This window comes from Orbicella franksi, chromosome 14 (genome assembly GCF_964199315.1).
Source record: "Orbicella franksi chromosome 14, jaOrbFran1.1, whole genome shotgun sequence".
Classification (NCBI taxonomy): Eukaryota; Metazoa; Cnidaria; class Anthozoa; order Scleractinia; family Merulinidae; genus Orbicella; species Orbicella franksi.
The window spans coordinates 17,639,518-17,656,493 of NC_138158.1; the positions used below are offsets into that span (position 1 = coordinate 17,639,518).

Consider the following 16,976-nt stretch of genomic DNA (forward strand, 5'->3'; position numbering starts at 1 on the left):
CACGCCATTCAGAATAGATCAAAATAAAAATCAAAACCGCTCAATAGATAAAGTCCAAAACCTGGGAAATGAAAGAAGGTAAAATATGCAAAGACTCTCGCCAAGATTCTGGTCACAGCAATTTTTCTTATGCAAGATATGCGGAGAAAGATTTTACTGACCCAAATTTATAGAGATTTGTATGGAGACGCAATGCTGGTGTCCATCCGTATGGGCACCAACATGGCGGCCGGAAACCAAGAGAAACATCTGTCACTGAGTTTGGCTACAAAGCATGAATTTCTCCCTCGAGGAACTCAAAAACATTAAAATAATACTTTTTCTAAAACATGAACTGTTAAAATAGCCAAATTCCCTGAAATAAGTCACTTTTTTAACCATCATGACAACTCTCTAGGCCGTCATGTAAATGCCGCGTCACGCAAAAACTTAGAAATTGAAGCGTGGTGTATCACAAAACCAAGAGCCCATTCGGAGCGAAAATTTGTATGAATATTAGTTTTCAGCTGCTCTTATACATCATTAAAGTAAAATCTCAAGAAGATCAATAGTTTTGTAGTTTGAATTTTAGTGACGTCATGTGAAAACCAGCTTAAAATAAAACAAAACAACCGAAAAAACAAAAGACAGGTTTCTGAAAGAATATTCCAGTTGTACTTCGAGTCTGGCGTCGTTGCAAAGCTCTGGATATTTTAGTGTAACACATCGTGAACCGATCTTTATTAGTGCGAATTCACTCCGAAATATTTGCTATTTGCCCAGATTGAGTTAAATTTAGTTACTTGCGAGATGGCATTCGTTTCCCGGCGCTAAATGGACAATACTTTCCCCTTTACTAAAGGTAGTTGTAATGTTGTGGTAGTTTGTAATCTTATAAAAGTTCTTGTTTCATTTATAGGAATCATATAATTTCCGTTCTCCAAGGGTGTTAAGACAAAACGAACGCAGAAAGCTGGTTGAGACGTTTTGCCAAAAGACTGGGCACAATTCCATGCCAGACCCTTCTCACATTGCAGTGATCCCGTCTCTCAAAATACTTTACTGCATTACACCTAAAGTGGCTTCCAGGCAGTTGAGAGAAATGTTGTATCCATTTGTTAATATAAACCAGCTGAGAAATAAGCCTCTACTAAGTCGGTTTCCTCCACACCAGCAAAGGCAGAAGTGGGAAACATATTTCAAGTTTACGTTTGTTCGTGAGCCGTTCGAGCGCATTCTGTCCGCATACAAAGACAAGTTCGTTTATCCAAGATTTCCCCGCAAAAAACTTCAACTTCACGGCACAGCAATTCTGAGAACCGTTCGTCCAAACGCTTCCAAGAGCGCACTTGATAAGCTTGATGACATCACTTTTCGTGAATTCATTGAATATTTAGTAACCAAAGGAAGCAGCAAGAGTACCCCTGTTATGGACTGGCACTGGGACAATTACGTCAACATATGTGGAATGTGTGCCGTCAACTATGACTTTATAGGTCATTACGAAACTTTCGATCAAGACTTGGCAGATTTCGAAGAGGCTGCAGAGTTATCGCCCCAACAGGCAAAGAGATTCGATGCTCGAGCTAATAATAAATCCAGTACCGCCTCCTCTATGCTCAGTTATTACTCGAAAATTCCCGTAAAATGGATCGAAATCCTTGGGCGCTTGTACAGTGCCAACTTTGAGATGTTTGGATACAATTTCCCTGGACCTCTTAAGAGTCTCTTTGAACAAAGGAAGAGATAACAGTTAGGATGTGACAGTTTAATTATGTTTTAGCTTTTCCGATCTTTTTTTTTCTTTGATAAGACGACATAATTAACTTTATGACTATACTGACCTCTCTTGGTTCATACGTCCGTTACGTTGGGATAGTTGGGGATACGTAAGTCATCTTTGGGCTATTTGAGCAGAATTAATCGAGAAGTCATAGCGACTTTGGGAGACGTTTAATAATCTAAACTGCAAATAGAAAGCCATTATCTTGTAAGGGATGTTCCTGTCGAACTGAAATTTGAGAGCACATCTTCTTTTCCCAAGCCTTTGTCAAGCTAGATGTTTGGATAAAACTTCCTGGGACCTCTGAGAGTCTTTTGAGTGGTGTAATCACGATGAACTTGGAATATTTGTAATCACTGACTAGATGTACTGTTTGAAGTTACTGCTATTACTATTCTCAGGTGAAAATCGCAAAGAGCTCATATTTGAAAAATTCAATAGATTTCTTGTTTGAGATTATGAAAATATGATGCATTCAGAAGTTATGGTGCAGAACTGCTCAGCATCTGCTCCTGGCATTCCCCTTACAGTTTGTTTCTTTAGTTTATTCATTTATCAGTCTCAAGACGATCAAATCAAAGAATGTGTAAGACCTCGTAAGTCAACCACTAGTTGATAGCTATCCATAATAAGCTCGCCGCACTTTCTCTGAATGTCCCCAACTATTGATCAGTACCTATTTATTATACTCCTGGGCGAAAAGACTACACTATATATAAAAGCAGGTTTTCACTACCAAATAAGAACAAGCATAAACATAACGGTAGTGAGGACGTCCACAGCACAAGCATAAGCACATGGTAGGGAGGTCGCCCACAACACAAGCATAGGCACATGGTAGCGAGCCAGGACGAGCACAACACAAGCACAAGCACAAGCGAAACAGACGTTTTTTATTTCTTCTAGTGATTGTGGTTTTCACTATGACATAAGAATAAACTCAAGTATAGGCATAGTGGTAGTGACGACGCCCACAACATAAGCATACGCGAAAGGACGCTCACATCACAAGCATAAACACGTAGCCACGTGCAGAATGAAAAATTACATTTTTTTTTCGGTAATTACCTCCCCGATACGGTAAACAGGATCAGTGGCAGACGATGTTTATGCTTTTGCGTACAGCAGGGCGTTGTCACTTGACATAAGCACAAGCACAAGAAGAACAAAAAACTATGTTCCTCTTGTGCTCATGCTTGTGTTGTGCGCGCCCTCACCACACTTATGCATGCTCATGCTTGTGCTTATGTCGTAGTGAAAATCAGGCCATATAATTTTTTTTGAGACCACCAAGCAAGAGGATTAGATTATGAGCTCGAGATTTCTATCGCGTGATAGTTGACGAGGGCGCAGCCTGAGGCAACTATCACGTATAGAAATCGAGAGCGAATAATCTATTTGATTTAGTATAAATCTACTAGTCATATCTAAATCCTCTTCACAGACACTTCGAAAACACCAAGAAGCGGCCGTCATTTTGTTAACAAGGGCACACTGCTACGCTACTCACTATCTATCACAGATTATAGTTCACCACTAAATTTTCTCCGATTCTGATTGTTTTAAATTGATCACGTAACGGGATAGTGTTCGTCCGCGGAGAGACACTATTTAAACAATAGAGTGTTTCTGTCGAGGAACTCTCCGCTGACAGTTGCCCCGCTTCGAGGGAAAATATGCCAGTTTTAAGAACATCAAATTTCCAAGGGACAACTATCAGATAGTTCCGAGACATAGACACTCTATTGTTTTTATTGTTCGCTACTAACTTTTCTTCCGCGCGCCTGGTCAGAAATCATCTTGAATTATTTTCATCTTTTTTCGATGAAAGCCGTGACAGCCAAATGTAAAATTTGAAAAAGAAAATAGACAAAAACCTACTTACTACAATTTCAATTGTTTATTTTCTATAACCCCGCTTGTTTACAGAAAAACTTTCACGGACGAGTACTATCCACCCGGGTAAAGTTTCCTCGGATGGCCACTATGGGCTGATAGTGTCTCTCCGCAGATGAACACTATTGCGTCACGTGATCAATTTAACCCAATAAGAATCGGAGAATATTTAGTGGCGAACTATAACAGCCTATAGTGCCCGTTCGCGGAAAATAGCCGGATGTATACTACTCGTCCGTGAAAATGTTTCTGTAAACAAGTGGGCTTGTAGAAAATAAACAATTGAAATTGTATTAGAGGGTTTTTTTCTGTTGTCTTTTTCAAATTTTACATTTAGCTGTCACGGTTAACATCTCAAAAGTTGAAAAGGTAGAATTTTGATTTGAGTTTTGTAACTTTGCGGTGAGGTTTTCTGTATATTGTTTGGCCTTCTGTTTTGAGTTTTAATAATCATCACATACACAAAACAAAACAGCAAAAAACATTTGTAGAGAAGAAAAAGTTATAATTCGGTTAACTTTTAATCCCGGGTTAGCGTTAACCGGCTTCCGAACAATCCTACCCTGTTTCCAACAAGTTAACCTAATATTAGCCCGCGATCCAATCGATAACCAGCACTTGGTCAGCGGTCAGCTTAAAAACAAAACGTGACCTCGAGGAGCTCGAAACTTGAGCCCGCGATATGGTCTCGTGATACTGGTCAGCGAATATCTTGTTTTGATAGGTGTCAATTGATCATAACATGGATGTCCAATATCAAAGAAGTACACGGTAAACCAAAGCTGCATGTCTCTGTCAACCTATTATTTGGAGTATGGCCACCATGTTGGGCAACTCCGCCGTCGTCGTGCGTACGCGCCCACGAGCAATACTGCTAGCCATGATAACCATGAGAAAATCAACTCATGGGTTTCCGTTTCTTTCCCATATGAGTATGGGGCTCCGCTTGGCGGCCGTTCGGGCCGCCGGACCTCCACCAATATGATTTTTGAATCGGCGCGCGGAAGAAAATTTAGTGGCGAACAATAAAGACAATAGAGTATTTATGTCTCGGAACCATCAGTCTGACAGTTGCCCCTTGGAAATTTGACGTTCTTAAAATGTAGATGTAGATCGCGACGTTTCGACTGCTTACTGCTAGTCTTCTTCAGGCGATAAGGTCGACTGATTGCACGGTATCATTTATATCACAAAGGTCGGCTGTGATTGATGCATTTCGATCCTCCTATTGTTCATTGTTCCGGCGAGTAGCTCTTCCCTCAGTGGTACGCTGTTGTACCGTTTTTCTGTTGTTGTGTTTCTTGATCGTGGGCATCCATGCTTCAGGAATTTCAATTCCACTATCCCTGTTGATGTTATTAGGGTGAAGTCTTATGTGAATAGCTTCCTTGACCCTACGTGTGTACCAGTGAGGATCTCGATCAATAAACTTGACCTCATTCCAGCTAGGATAGTGGCAGGTCTCGTGGGTGTGTTCAGAAACGGCGGAGGTCTGGGTACGGGCGAGTCGTATATCCCTTTCGTGTTCTTTGTTCCTCTCCTGCATAGATCTCCCTGTTTCCTCGATGTAGACTTTCCCGCACTCACAAGGAATCCTGTAGACAACAACATCTTGTTTAGCCGGGTTGACGGTGTCCTTTGGTCGCACTAAGTGTGACCGAAGTGTCGTGTCGGACTTAAAGACGGTGCGAATGCCTTGTTGTTCTAGGCAGCGGCGGAGAGACTCCGAAACTCCTTGGACATAAGGTAAAACGGCGGTGGATTTAAATTCCGCGAGAGGCTCTCTTCTTGGGTTGTTTTTGCCTTTGTGATCTTCTGTACAAAAGAGGAGTGATATCCGTTAGAAAGAAATACAGATGACAGATGTTTCTTCTCTCCAGCGATTACTGATGGTTTGGTCACGAGACGTTTAGCCCGGTCGTACAGACACTTCACAATACCGCGCTTTACTGACTGAGGGTGGTGTGAATCATACGCTAGGTACTGACACCAGTTCAAATCGTCGACCTCTTGGATTTTGTATTAAGATCTACGTATTTCCAGTACAACGGATCGATTTACGAACAACGAGACGGCGCAGCCATGGGGAGCCCTGTATCCCTCGTCGCGATCTACATCTCAAGTGACTACATCGTGAGACAAACGATAATACACTTTATTATTGCATCTACCACGATGAATAACAACAACCTTTTCCTCGAAGTTGTTATAAGCTGAGCACAAAATGCAAACTTTGATGAAATGAAAACTTTTTCATTAACATTTGTAAAGCTCAACTTAACCTAAGTAAGCTGGAACAGTAAAGTATAGATTTCAAGATAATATGAATTGTTATACCTAGAGCTCATTACGTTTCCGAAGACTTTATTCCACCTGTAAACTGATTGGTAGCACTTCTAGACAGCCAATCTCATCAACATCTTTTGACATGTTCAAGATCACCTGTTTTTTTTAAAGGTCGGAAAATTTCGTTTTGCGACCCTCGTTCTTTTCAAACATGACAAGGTTGCATGATCCCAAAAAAAAGATTGCATCGATGTATTTGGTATTTCTCACTGCTCAAAAGTCTAACATTTCAGCTTTTGTTATTAAAGTTTCTCCAGTGGGTTCTTAATGCCACTTTCAGAGGAATCCATCTAAGTTTGTGGTTAGCCTCGCTGTTAATTTGTGGTAGCCACCCAGTGCAGAATTCTTTCTATCATACGGCATCACCAGTAGTAAGTTCAACAGTTACACTCAGCTTCGTGTCAGCTATCACCTCGTGGATCCACAACTACTTCATCGCCTGAAGAAGACTAGCGGTAGGCAGTCGAAACGTCGCGATCTACATCTCAAGTGACTACATCCTGAGACAAACGATAATACACTTTATTATTATTACTTTGACAATGTTATGACGAAATTCATGACCACCAACAGGACAGACGCACGAAAAACTGACATCAATTTGTCTATGTTATGATTGACTGTGAGAGAAAAACGAAATCGTGCCGCACTGGGTTCCGAACAACCGTGATTTACAGCAAGTTAACCTGACATGAGCCCGCGGTCCAATCGAAAACCAGCACTTGGTCAGCGGTCAACTTGAAAAAACAAGTAACCTCGATGAGCTCTAAACTTAAGCCCACGTTATGGTTACGTGATACTAGTCAGCGGATACCTTGTTTTGACAGGTGTCAATTTACCATAACATGGATGTCCAAAATCAAAGAAGTACGTTATAAATTAAGACTGCATGTCTGTCACCCTATTAGCTGGAGTGAAGTTGCCATCTTGGGCGACTCCGCCGCCGTTGTTGTCGTCGTTATGCGCACGCACCTACAAGCAATACCGCTAGCCATTATTAGCACGAGAAAATCAATTTATGGATTTCCTTTACTTTCCTATATGGGTATGGTGGTCCGCTTGACGGCCCTTCGGGCCGCCGGAGCTCCGCTATGAATTATCGCACCTAGGGCTCGTTACGTTACCGTAAACGGTCGATGCCACTTTAACAGCCGATGCCATAATTTGTAGCCAAGCTGTTTGGAATGGACGATAGCATACCTGCTCTATCTTAGGCCTGGACTAGGTCGAAACTGGTTATGATTTGGTGACTGACTTACAAGCTCTCACCAAATGCTTAATTGTTCACTTTTATACTGGTTTACGCGCGGTTAACTTTCATTTATTGGCTAGGGCAACATCATAAGTAAAATAGACTAAGAAAGTTACCTTTTATAATTAAAAATTGGGGGGTTTTGGCGCATCAATCTGGCGGGTGTAGTGTTACGAGAGGGATGTTGGCATATAAGTTGGAGCCAGTAAAGTATAGATTTCAAGATGATATGAATTGTTACACCTGAGGCTCATTTCGTTTCCGAAAACTTTATGTCAGCTGCAAAATATTGGCTGCACTTCTAAACAGCCAATCTCATCAACATCTCTTGATTGATATGTTCGAGATCACCTGGTTTTCTTTATTTATTAATTTGAGTTTTTTTGTTGTTATTGTTGTTGCTGTTGTTGCTGTTTCTTTTTTGCCATGTTTTTTTTTTAAGATCAGAAAATTCCGTTTTACGGCCGTCTTTCTTCTCAAACCTAATAACATCGCATGAATCCCCCCCCCCCCCCAAAAAAAAGACTTAATCGATGTATTTGGTGTTTCTCAATACTCAAAAGTCTAACCCTTCAGCTTTTGTAATGTACATATATTTTATTGCCTGTGCAATACTATCTTTAGCGCAGCAAGTTGACCTATTACATTTCTCCACATAAATGAAAAATAAGTGAGGGTTACGTTACAATTGTGGCAAATCGGTTTATCTTTGCAGCTTAACACAGGTGTTTAATCAACAAAAGAATAAAATTCAAATTCAAACAACCAAATACTTCTTTGCGTGCGTGAGAGACATCGGTTCTCTAATACGACGCAAAACGTACTCCAAGCATGGCTTAAACTGCCGACTTAAGGGACCAGAGTACTCAGAAGCCATAAAGTTATCGCGCCATATCAAAAGAAGAAAAGACGGAAAAAGCTAAAAAGTCTTCAAAATGTCACATCCTGACTATAATCTCTTCCTTTACTCAAAAAGACTCTTAAGAGGTCCCGGGAAGTTGTATCCAAACATCTCGAAGTTGGCTCTGTACAACCGCCCAAGGATGTTGATCCACTTTACGGGAATCTCCGAGTAATAACTGAGCATAGAGGAGGCGGTACTGGATTTATTGTTGGCTCGAGCATCGAATTTCTTTGCCTGTTGGGGCGATAACCCTGCAGCCTCTTTGAAATCTGCCAAGTCTTGATCGAAAGTTTCGTAATGACCTATAAAGTCATAGTTGACGGCACACATTCCACAAATGTTGACGTAATTGTCCCAGTGCCAATTCATAACAGGCGTACTTTTGCTGCTTCCTTTCGTTACTAAATATTCAATGAATTCACGAAAAGTGATGTCATCAAGCTTATCAAGTGCGCTCTTGGAAGCGTTTGGACGAACGGTTCTCAGAATTGCTGTGCCGTGAAGTTGAAGTTTTTTGCGGGGAAATCTTGGATAAACGAACTTGTCTTTGTATGCGGACAGAATGCGCTCGAACGGCTCACGAACAAACGTAAACTTGAAATACTTTTCCCACTTTTGCTTTTGCTCCTCGGGAGGATACCGACTTAGTAGAAGCGCTCTTTTCCTCATGTTTGAAAATGAATAGAGCATTTCTCTCCATTGCCTGGAAGCCACTTTAGGTGTTATACAGTAGAGCACTTTAAGAGACGGAATCACTATAATGTGAGAAGGGTCTGGCATCAAATTGTGTCCAGTCTTTTTGCAAAACGTCTCAACCAGTTTTCTGCGTTCGTTTTGTCTTAACTCCCTTGGAGAGCGGAAATGATATGATCCCTGTGAATGAAACAAGAACTAATTAGTTTGTCATTTTTAAATTCGAACGGAAAAATTTCCAGAGGTGATATATGTCAATTTGTAATACACTAGGTCACTGAACCAAAGCAAAAATATCCTACTAGATCTAGACTGAGAATTCTGGCCTTGAATATGCAATCATGTGGCCATAGTATTCAAGAGTATTCAAGGCCGCAAAATAGGCAAAAAGCAGGTCAGGAGGCAGGCTAGAAAACAGTCCAGTTTCTAACAGGAAATTACAGCTGCATTTCATGTCAACCGTTCCCGAATACCTCAGAATATTATGGTAGAAGCGTCGTGTTTTGATCAAGGTTGGATTTTACGCCATGGATTGGCTGGTGAAATAAACGATTTTCATCCGTTAAGCTGTATATGATATATATTTGGCCGTATCCTCTATTTCTCATTTTCTAAGATTACTAAGTACCACAACATCCCAAAAGCAATTAGTAAACGAAATGGAAAACATTGTTCATTTTTCACATTGAAACGCGTGCCATCTGGTAAGTTACTAAATTTGACTCAACCTGTGCAAATAGCAAATGTTCGGGACTAAACTCACCCCAATACAGATTGGGCTACGAATCGTGATACAGAGCTTTGCAATGACGTCACAATTGAAGTACAATTAAAATCCGACTTCTTTTTGCGTGAATGCTACTTCACGATTGCATGGCGTCACGATTGCAAACTCGAAACTATGGCCCCGTCCACATTACGCCGGAGAAATTTGAAAACGGCTTTTTCACTCTGAAAAAGCCATAAATGCATCACTGGTCATTTGGATTTGGGTTTAAGGAAGGCCAAGGCTGGGAAATCACATGATTATTGCAACGTCATCGTTTTCGAAAAAGTCCGTTAAAAATGTTTTGTCCACACTAAAACGCAAAGCCAGCATATTCAAATTGCTCTAGTTTGAAGATTGTTTTCGAAAAGCCCCGATTAGTGTGGACGGTATCCTAACCGTAGAAATAGAGCTGCGTTTTCAAATTTCTCCTCCGTAGGGTGAACATGACACTTTACTCTCACAGTGCCTTTCTTCACCTAGGTGTATAAATGGGTACTGGTAAATTTAACGTTGAAGGTGACCCTGCGATGGACTAGCATCCCATCCAGGTGGAGTAGAAATACTCCTAGTCGCTTCATGCTAGAGAATGCGGGGTAAGCTCCGGCCTGATGGGCCACTTGGCTCGTATGCAGACTTAACCAAGGGTGGAGGGGGCTCAAAATACTCACTAGGATATTCTCGCTTTGGTGTAATGACTTTATTTGTTAGATGCATACACGTTCGTTCATTGATCGTGCTTACTTAGCTCCCAGCCGCAACGTGTTTAAATAAAGTGTTGATTGATTGATTGATTGCTTGACTGATTGACTGATATTTATTTATTATTATTATTATTATTGATTGATCGATCGACTGATTGATTGATTGACTGATTGATCGATCGATTGATTTGCACCAGTTTTAGTACCATACCTGTAGAGTCTGTACATTTGAAACCTTGAGACTTGGCTCTAAGAAATAAAGAAAACACAGAAAGGATTATCATCTGTGTGGAGGCAGCATCGTCGAGCGGGTTAGGAACACGGGAGGGGGGAGTGGGGACGACTCTGACGTGGTGTGATTACATTGTGGTATCGTGCGCACTTAAAACATTGTAAAACTGTCTCAACAGTTTACTCCAGGGATGTCCACCAAAATGCCGCTCATTAATATTTGCATGAGTCTAGGATTGAGAGCTCAGGTCGATTGTGCGCTAGAAAAAGGCAAGATCAGGAGACACTAACTTCCTATATATTGCCTAAAAGTCTAATTTTTTGTTACTTGGTTTTGTTTAGCGATATATCGCTACGGAACAACGGTATCTCGATGAGCAAAAACGATATTTTGCTAAGCTGTGGCGATCTTTCGTTAGATGGAAACGATGTATCGCTCAGTGCAAACGATAAATCACGAAGGACTCAGCGAAATATTGCAACAGTCCTTATATCCAGTCGTACCTTTTCGTATCAAGCAAGTCTGGTCAAGCGATAGTGCGTATTTTGGCGAGACCAAGAGTACCAAAAAGGTGCGATGAGGTATTTACTGTATCCAAATTCAAGTGAGCATGATATCATAGCCACATCATGAGACGGCTTCTGATTGGCTAATTGCGAATTTGTGTACGGCAAACATCAATAGCTTCCCATTTCTTTTCGCGATATATCATTTCATATAAAATATCATTCAAATATCACCGATTAATCGTGATTATCGTGGCATTCGTCAATTCTGGCTTACATTTTTTTGCACAGTACTGTATTTGTTAGTAGCCACAGTAGTGTAATGATAATGATAATAATAATAATAATAATAATAATAATAATAATAATAATAATAATAAATGGGCAGTGGGGTAGGACAGGCCGGTGCCTTAGCCTACTTCGGGAAGATGGACGTTCCCGCCCACCATAGTCTGGGGTGGTGTCTTTGGCAAGCACCAGTAACCCCAAAGCCAGTACCGCCTCCCCAAAGCTCCTGGGATTGATGGAATAGCAAACTTCTGGATTAAACATCTGACAGCCTTACATGAAGATCTGACTAATGCCTACAACATCCGCATCGAAAACCCAGGGGAATGCCCAAACTGGCTAACAACTGATATCACTTACCTCCTTCCAAAAACCGAGGACACGGCAAACCCCCAAAACTACAGGCCCATCACTTGTCTTCCTACAATGCACAAGATCTTAACATCAATCTTGTCAGCTAGATGTTATAGCCATCTTGTGAATTACAACTTACTACCATCCGAACAAAAAGATTGCAGAAAAGGGAACTACGGCTGTAAGGACCAACTCCTCATGAACAAAGCTATACTGGAAGATATGAAGACGAGAAAGAAAAACCTCATTTCAGCTTGGGTGGATTACAAGAAAGCTTTTGACTCCGTTCCCCACAGCTGGATATTAAAATGTCTTGAAATCTAGAAGATATCACCAAAAATGAAAGATTTCATCAAAGCAAGTATGACCAAATGGAAAACAACCCTCACGCTTAACCATAATAAGGGAACAATATCTTCTCGCAAAATAAAAATAAACAGCGGTATCTTTCAAAGAGATTCCCTCTCACCTCTTCTTTTCTGCATAGCTTTAGCACCTTTATCCTCTCTCTTGAATGAGAGTAACTACGGATACAAAATAAGCAACGCAAACATCACTCACCTGTTTTACATGGACGATCTGAAAACCTATGCCAAGTCTGATGAAGACCAGAAAGGCCTACTTAAAATTGTCAAAGGCTTCAGTGATGATATAAGAATGGAATTTGGGCTTGACAAGTGCGCCAAAGCTGCATTCAAACGAGGTAAACTGGCGAAAACCGAAAACGTCGAACTCGATGTTGGTACCACCATACAAGACCTCGAGCAGGAAGGCACCTGCAAATACCTTGGTGCGAATGAAGGAGATGGGATCCAACATGCAAAGATGAAAGAGAAAATTCGGAAAGAGTATTACGGTAGAATTCGCCTGGTGCTCAAATCCGAACTTAATGCTGCCAACAGAATTGACGCAATCAACACTCTTGCTGTCCCAGTCGTCATTTATATTTTCAACATCATAAACTGGAAAATGGAAGAACTTATGAAGTTAGACAGAAAAACAAGGAGGTTCTTGACGATGGCAAAAGTGCATCACCCAAAAGCTGACGTGGACAGGCTATATATCCCTAGAAAGGCAGGTGGAAGGGGTCTTGTACAATTAGAAATTACCTACAAAACAACTACAATTGGCCTAAACACATATCTCAACAACAAAGATGATTACCTCCTCAAAATTGCGAGGGATCACGACCGCGACAAGAAAACAATGTCCATGCACCATCAAGCCGCAAAATAGGGGCGAGAAGTCAGCTTACCAGAAGCTGAAGTGGCAGAGAATGAGCCAGCCACGACCTATGCCCGAAGGGTTAAGCTGAAAGCCAAACAACAAGCTTTAGAATAACTCAAGAGCAAATGGGAAGAAAAACCTTTGCATGGTTAGTACCCAAAAAGAACAAAAGAGAAGGATGTAGACCAAGACAGAACCCACGATTGGCTGAGTACACCTGGCCTCAAATCAGAAACAGAAGGTTTCATTATTACTGCCCAAGATCAATGCATTAAGACCAACTATTACCGAAACAAGATCCTGAAAGATGAAACCGACCCAATGTGCAGAATCTGTGGGCAATTTCAAGAAACAGTTGACCACCTTGTCTCCGGATGTCCTGAACTTGCCAAGACAGAGTACACATACAAAGACACAATAAAGCTGCAGCCTATTTCCACTGGACAATATGCAAACACTATAACATCAAAGTACAAGATAAACACTACGAACATGAACCAGCTACTGTGACAGAAAACCAAACAGCGACTATACTTTGGGATATGCCAATCCAAACCGACAAAGAGATAAAAGCAAACAGACCAGACATAGTGGTGAAAGACAAGAAGGAAAGAACCTGTCTGGTTATCGACATGTTCATCCCCACAGAAAGAAACACCTCCTTGAAAACAATGGAAAAACTCACAAAATACAAAGATCTTAAGATTGAAATCGAGAAAACCTGAGGAATGAAAACAACAACAGTACGAGTGATCATTGGAGCTTTCGGGCTTGTCGAGAAGGGAACAGAAAACTAGATCGGCAAGATCCCAGGCAATATTACAATAACAGAGCTACAGAAGACCGTCCTCCTTGGAACTGCTCACATACTTAGGAGGACTCTGTCCATCAAGTAATCCAGCAGACTTATGACTGCCCTAGGCTCACGGATTGAACTCGGCACCATAAGATAAAAGCGGCAAGACTTTAAGGACTCAGCGAAATATTGCAACAGTTCTTATATCCAGTCGTACCTTTTCGTATCAAGCGAGTTTGGTTAAGCGACTGAGTGCGTATTTTGGCGAGACCACGAGTACCAAAGAGATACGACGAGGTAATTACTGTGCCCAAATTCAAGTGATCATGATATCATAGCCATATCATGAGACGGCTTCTGATTGGCTAATTGCGAATTTGTGTACGGCAAACATCAATAGCTTCCCATTTCTTTTCGGGATATATCATTTGATGCAAAATATCGTTCAAATATCACCGATTAATCGTGATTATTGCGGCATTCGTCAATTCTGGTTTACATTTATTTTGCGCAGTACTGTATTTGTTAGTAGCCGCAGTATAATAATAATAATAATAATAATAATAATAATAATATATAATCAACTTTATTTATTGAGGGTAGCACACAACAGTAATAACTGAAAAACCAGTGGCCCTCGTATAAATATTTACAGAATAAAAAAAAGATGCTGTGTTAAAAATTGAAAATGTAGAAACTGATTCTCAGATATGCAACGATTATACAAAAAAACCGAGATATGAGATACACTAAAATATTAAAAAGTGAAGCATTAGATCAAGTATAACAATTAAAACAAGAAAATTGAAAAATTAAAAATTTACATAATAAAATGGCCCAATTCCTTATAACTGTCCATAAAATGCTTAAAAATGGTAAGTCAGTAATGTTGATATTGTATTATAAGAAGCTGTAGCTCGTAAGTAGTGACCATATATGGCAAGTAGCTTTAACGTCAATCAAATGTTTTAAAAAAGTAAAACAGATATTATCACCACGAGTAAAACTGAAAATTTAAAACTAGAAACCCACCTATTTCGGAGGATCTTTACAACGTTATAATGGTCCTTTCCACGAAAGAAGGTAAGATAGATATATACGATCACTCTATTTTTGTCAAATTCGCGCTCGATATGTATTCACGGGATGTTTTCACTGATCACACAACAACCAAGGTAACAGACTAGCTCTTGATCATTTATTATTTTCATTCATTATTAGCATTATTTTAATCAGGACCACTTCGACTATGTCACGCTTTTCCAATCTTTTTTTCATTAAAAAAACTAAGGAAATTAGCCTCACCGCTCGACGTATCAAATCGAGTGTAGTAAACTTGCGAAGTTTCAAAAGAATCCTTTGAAAACTCATGAAAATATGGGACTTCAGAGTTTCCACGTTTTGCAAAGAAAAATATTGTAATGAAATTGATATACTGATTGCGCGAGCTATGATACGCGTGCTAAGATGTATAACGGTTGTATTTGAATGTATACTCGCAAGAGTTCTAAGACTAAGAGACGGTTATATGGCGAGTACGGAATGCGCAATGCACTCGTAATACAGGATATATAAGGGACTCACGCTGAGCAATTTATGACTAAAAAAGTGTATTGACTCAGATACTTGTCAAAGCATGACTTTGACCAAATTGGAGGGATCTAATTCACTGTGCTAGAAAGCGTCCGCTCGCGTTTTTAATTTTCCGCACATTTGTCTAAATTTTTTCTGCGAAGTGGCGCGAACTTGTATGTGGCGTAATTATGAGCCATAGTTAACACCGGTCCTGTGTATGCACTTTTAGTTCTAATTAGGACATAGCCAACACGATTTGTCCTACTGCATGATTAAAATACAAACCTTACCTGTGTCGGGGTTCGCCTTCTGTTGCTTTTCATATAGTTCATATTCTGCGAGGATTAGCAGTATTCCAGCAGCTAAAAGAGCCATATGCAACAGTTGTTTCTTGTTCGCCTCCATCGTTGCCAATTAAGAATCGACGTGGCCAAAATGAATATTGCTTCATCTCCTACAACCTCTTTCCCAGGCTCCCTCTCCACTGCCTCCCTTGGTCGTTGGAAGAAAGACCCTGGTTGCGGCTGGTCACATGACCACCCAGAATCTGGGTGGTAAAAATTCTCTTGGTGTTGGTAGGGGTGGCAAAGTGTTTTGTTCGTTGCTGTGCCAAACTTTGTGGGTTTCAAAACCTCGAGCAGTCGGTAAAAACTACCCGCTCTATCGGGGTTCGAAGTCGAATTTTGCCGATGAAGAATGCTACACCATTTCTGCCGTCTTCAAAATATAGACGACTTTCGTTCACAAAGAAATTCGGCAGCCGAGCGGAGCACAAACTTTTTGACTGTTAGCACATGTAAAATGTCACGTACCGAATCGAAGTGAAACCAGTGGATCAGTCTCTTGAATTTTTTAATTCGGAGGTAATTTATTTTCTTCTTTGTGCGGTATTTTGATTGTTAAAAAGTATTTCTGTCACACGGCCAATTAGCTGAGAATTCTGACTTGCATTTGAATTACAGCAGTGTAAAATGATTTACAGTTTTGTCGACATAAGCCCACACATATATATATTTAATCTGCATCAGGTTTATGTATACTAAGTTTATATTTAGACAGATGTTGAAACACGGTTCCTTGCCATAATCAAGAATTATATTTTGCAAAGTGTTAATAAGACATCGCTTTATTTCGCGAACAATGTGCCGTGACGTTAATTCAGCCGAGGTAACATGAAACAGCGAAACAGTTTTACTTCTTTTTAAAATAGTAAATCGACCGGCTGGAGTTAAAATCAGAGTGATACTTCAATACGCGGAATATATAAAAATATATTTCGTCTGATCTGTGTGAAGTTACGATAGGACTGGAGAATTTCAAAGGTGTATTCGCCCTTAAGTTTCTGGCTAGCGATGACCTTTCATTCGCTTCAATTGAGATCGACAAAAATTTTTCGTTGACTCTATCCCGGTGGAAAAGTTTGTGTCACAGGCTGTCGCGTGACCAGGGTCTTTCTTCCAACGACCAAGGGAGGCAGCGAAGAGAGAGCCTGGGAACGAGGTTGTATCTCCTATCGTCAGCAGCTGGAATCATCGAGCGAAGACTAGGACTTTGGTGACGTTAGAGTGCTGGCTAGCTACTTAGCAACCCAGTGCTATAGCTTGGTAATGGCCCTTTTCCTCTATGCGGCACACCTGCAGGGAATTATGAAAGTTCTATCATCAAGTTTAGTCCA

The 16,976-nt window shown here is 40.5% G+C and overlaps 2 protein-coding genes across 2 annotated transcripts; one reads left to right on the forward strand and one right to left on the reverse strand.

Annotated features, from left to right (window-relative positions):
• Positions 1-904: 904 nt before the first annotated feature.
• LOC145468217 (carbohydrate sulfotransferase 11-like) lies at positions 905-3,070 on the forward strand. Its single transcript, XM_081451886.1, has one exon. It carries the CDS (start codon positions 992-994, stop codon positions 1,727-1,729), a length of 738 nt encoding a protein of 245 aa, XP_081308012.1. The 5' UTR covers positions 905-991; the 3' UTR covers positions 1,730-3,070.
• Positions 3,071-7,810: 4,740 nt separating this feature from the next.
• LOC145467484 (carbohydrate sulfotransferase 11-like) lies at positions 7,811-16,349 on the reverse strand. The gene is made up of 3 exons (XM_081451042.1): positions 15,592-16,349; positions 10,535-10,572; positions 7,811-9,033 (listed from the first exon to the last, which is right to left on the reverse strand). The coding sequence occupies exons 1-3, from the start codon at positions 15,704-15,706 to the stop codon at positions 8,221-8,223; spliced, it is 966 nt and encodes a 321-aa protein (XP_081307168.1). The 5' UTR covers positions 15,707-16,349; the 3' UTR covers positions 7,811-8,220.
• Between the last annotated feature and the right edge of the window lie 627 nt (positions 16,350-16,976).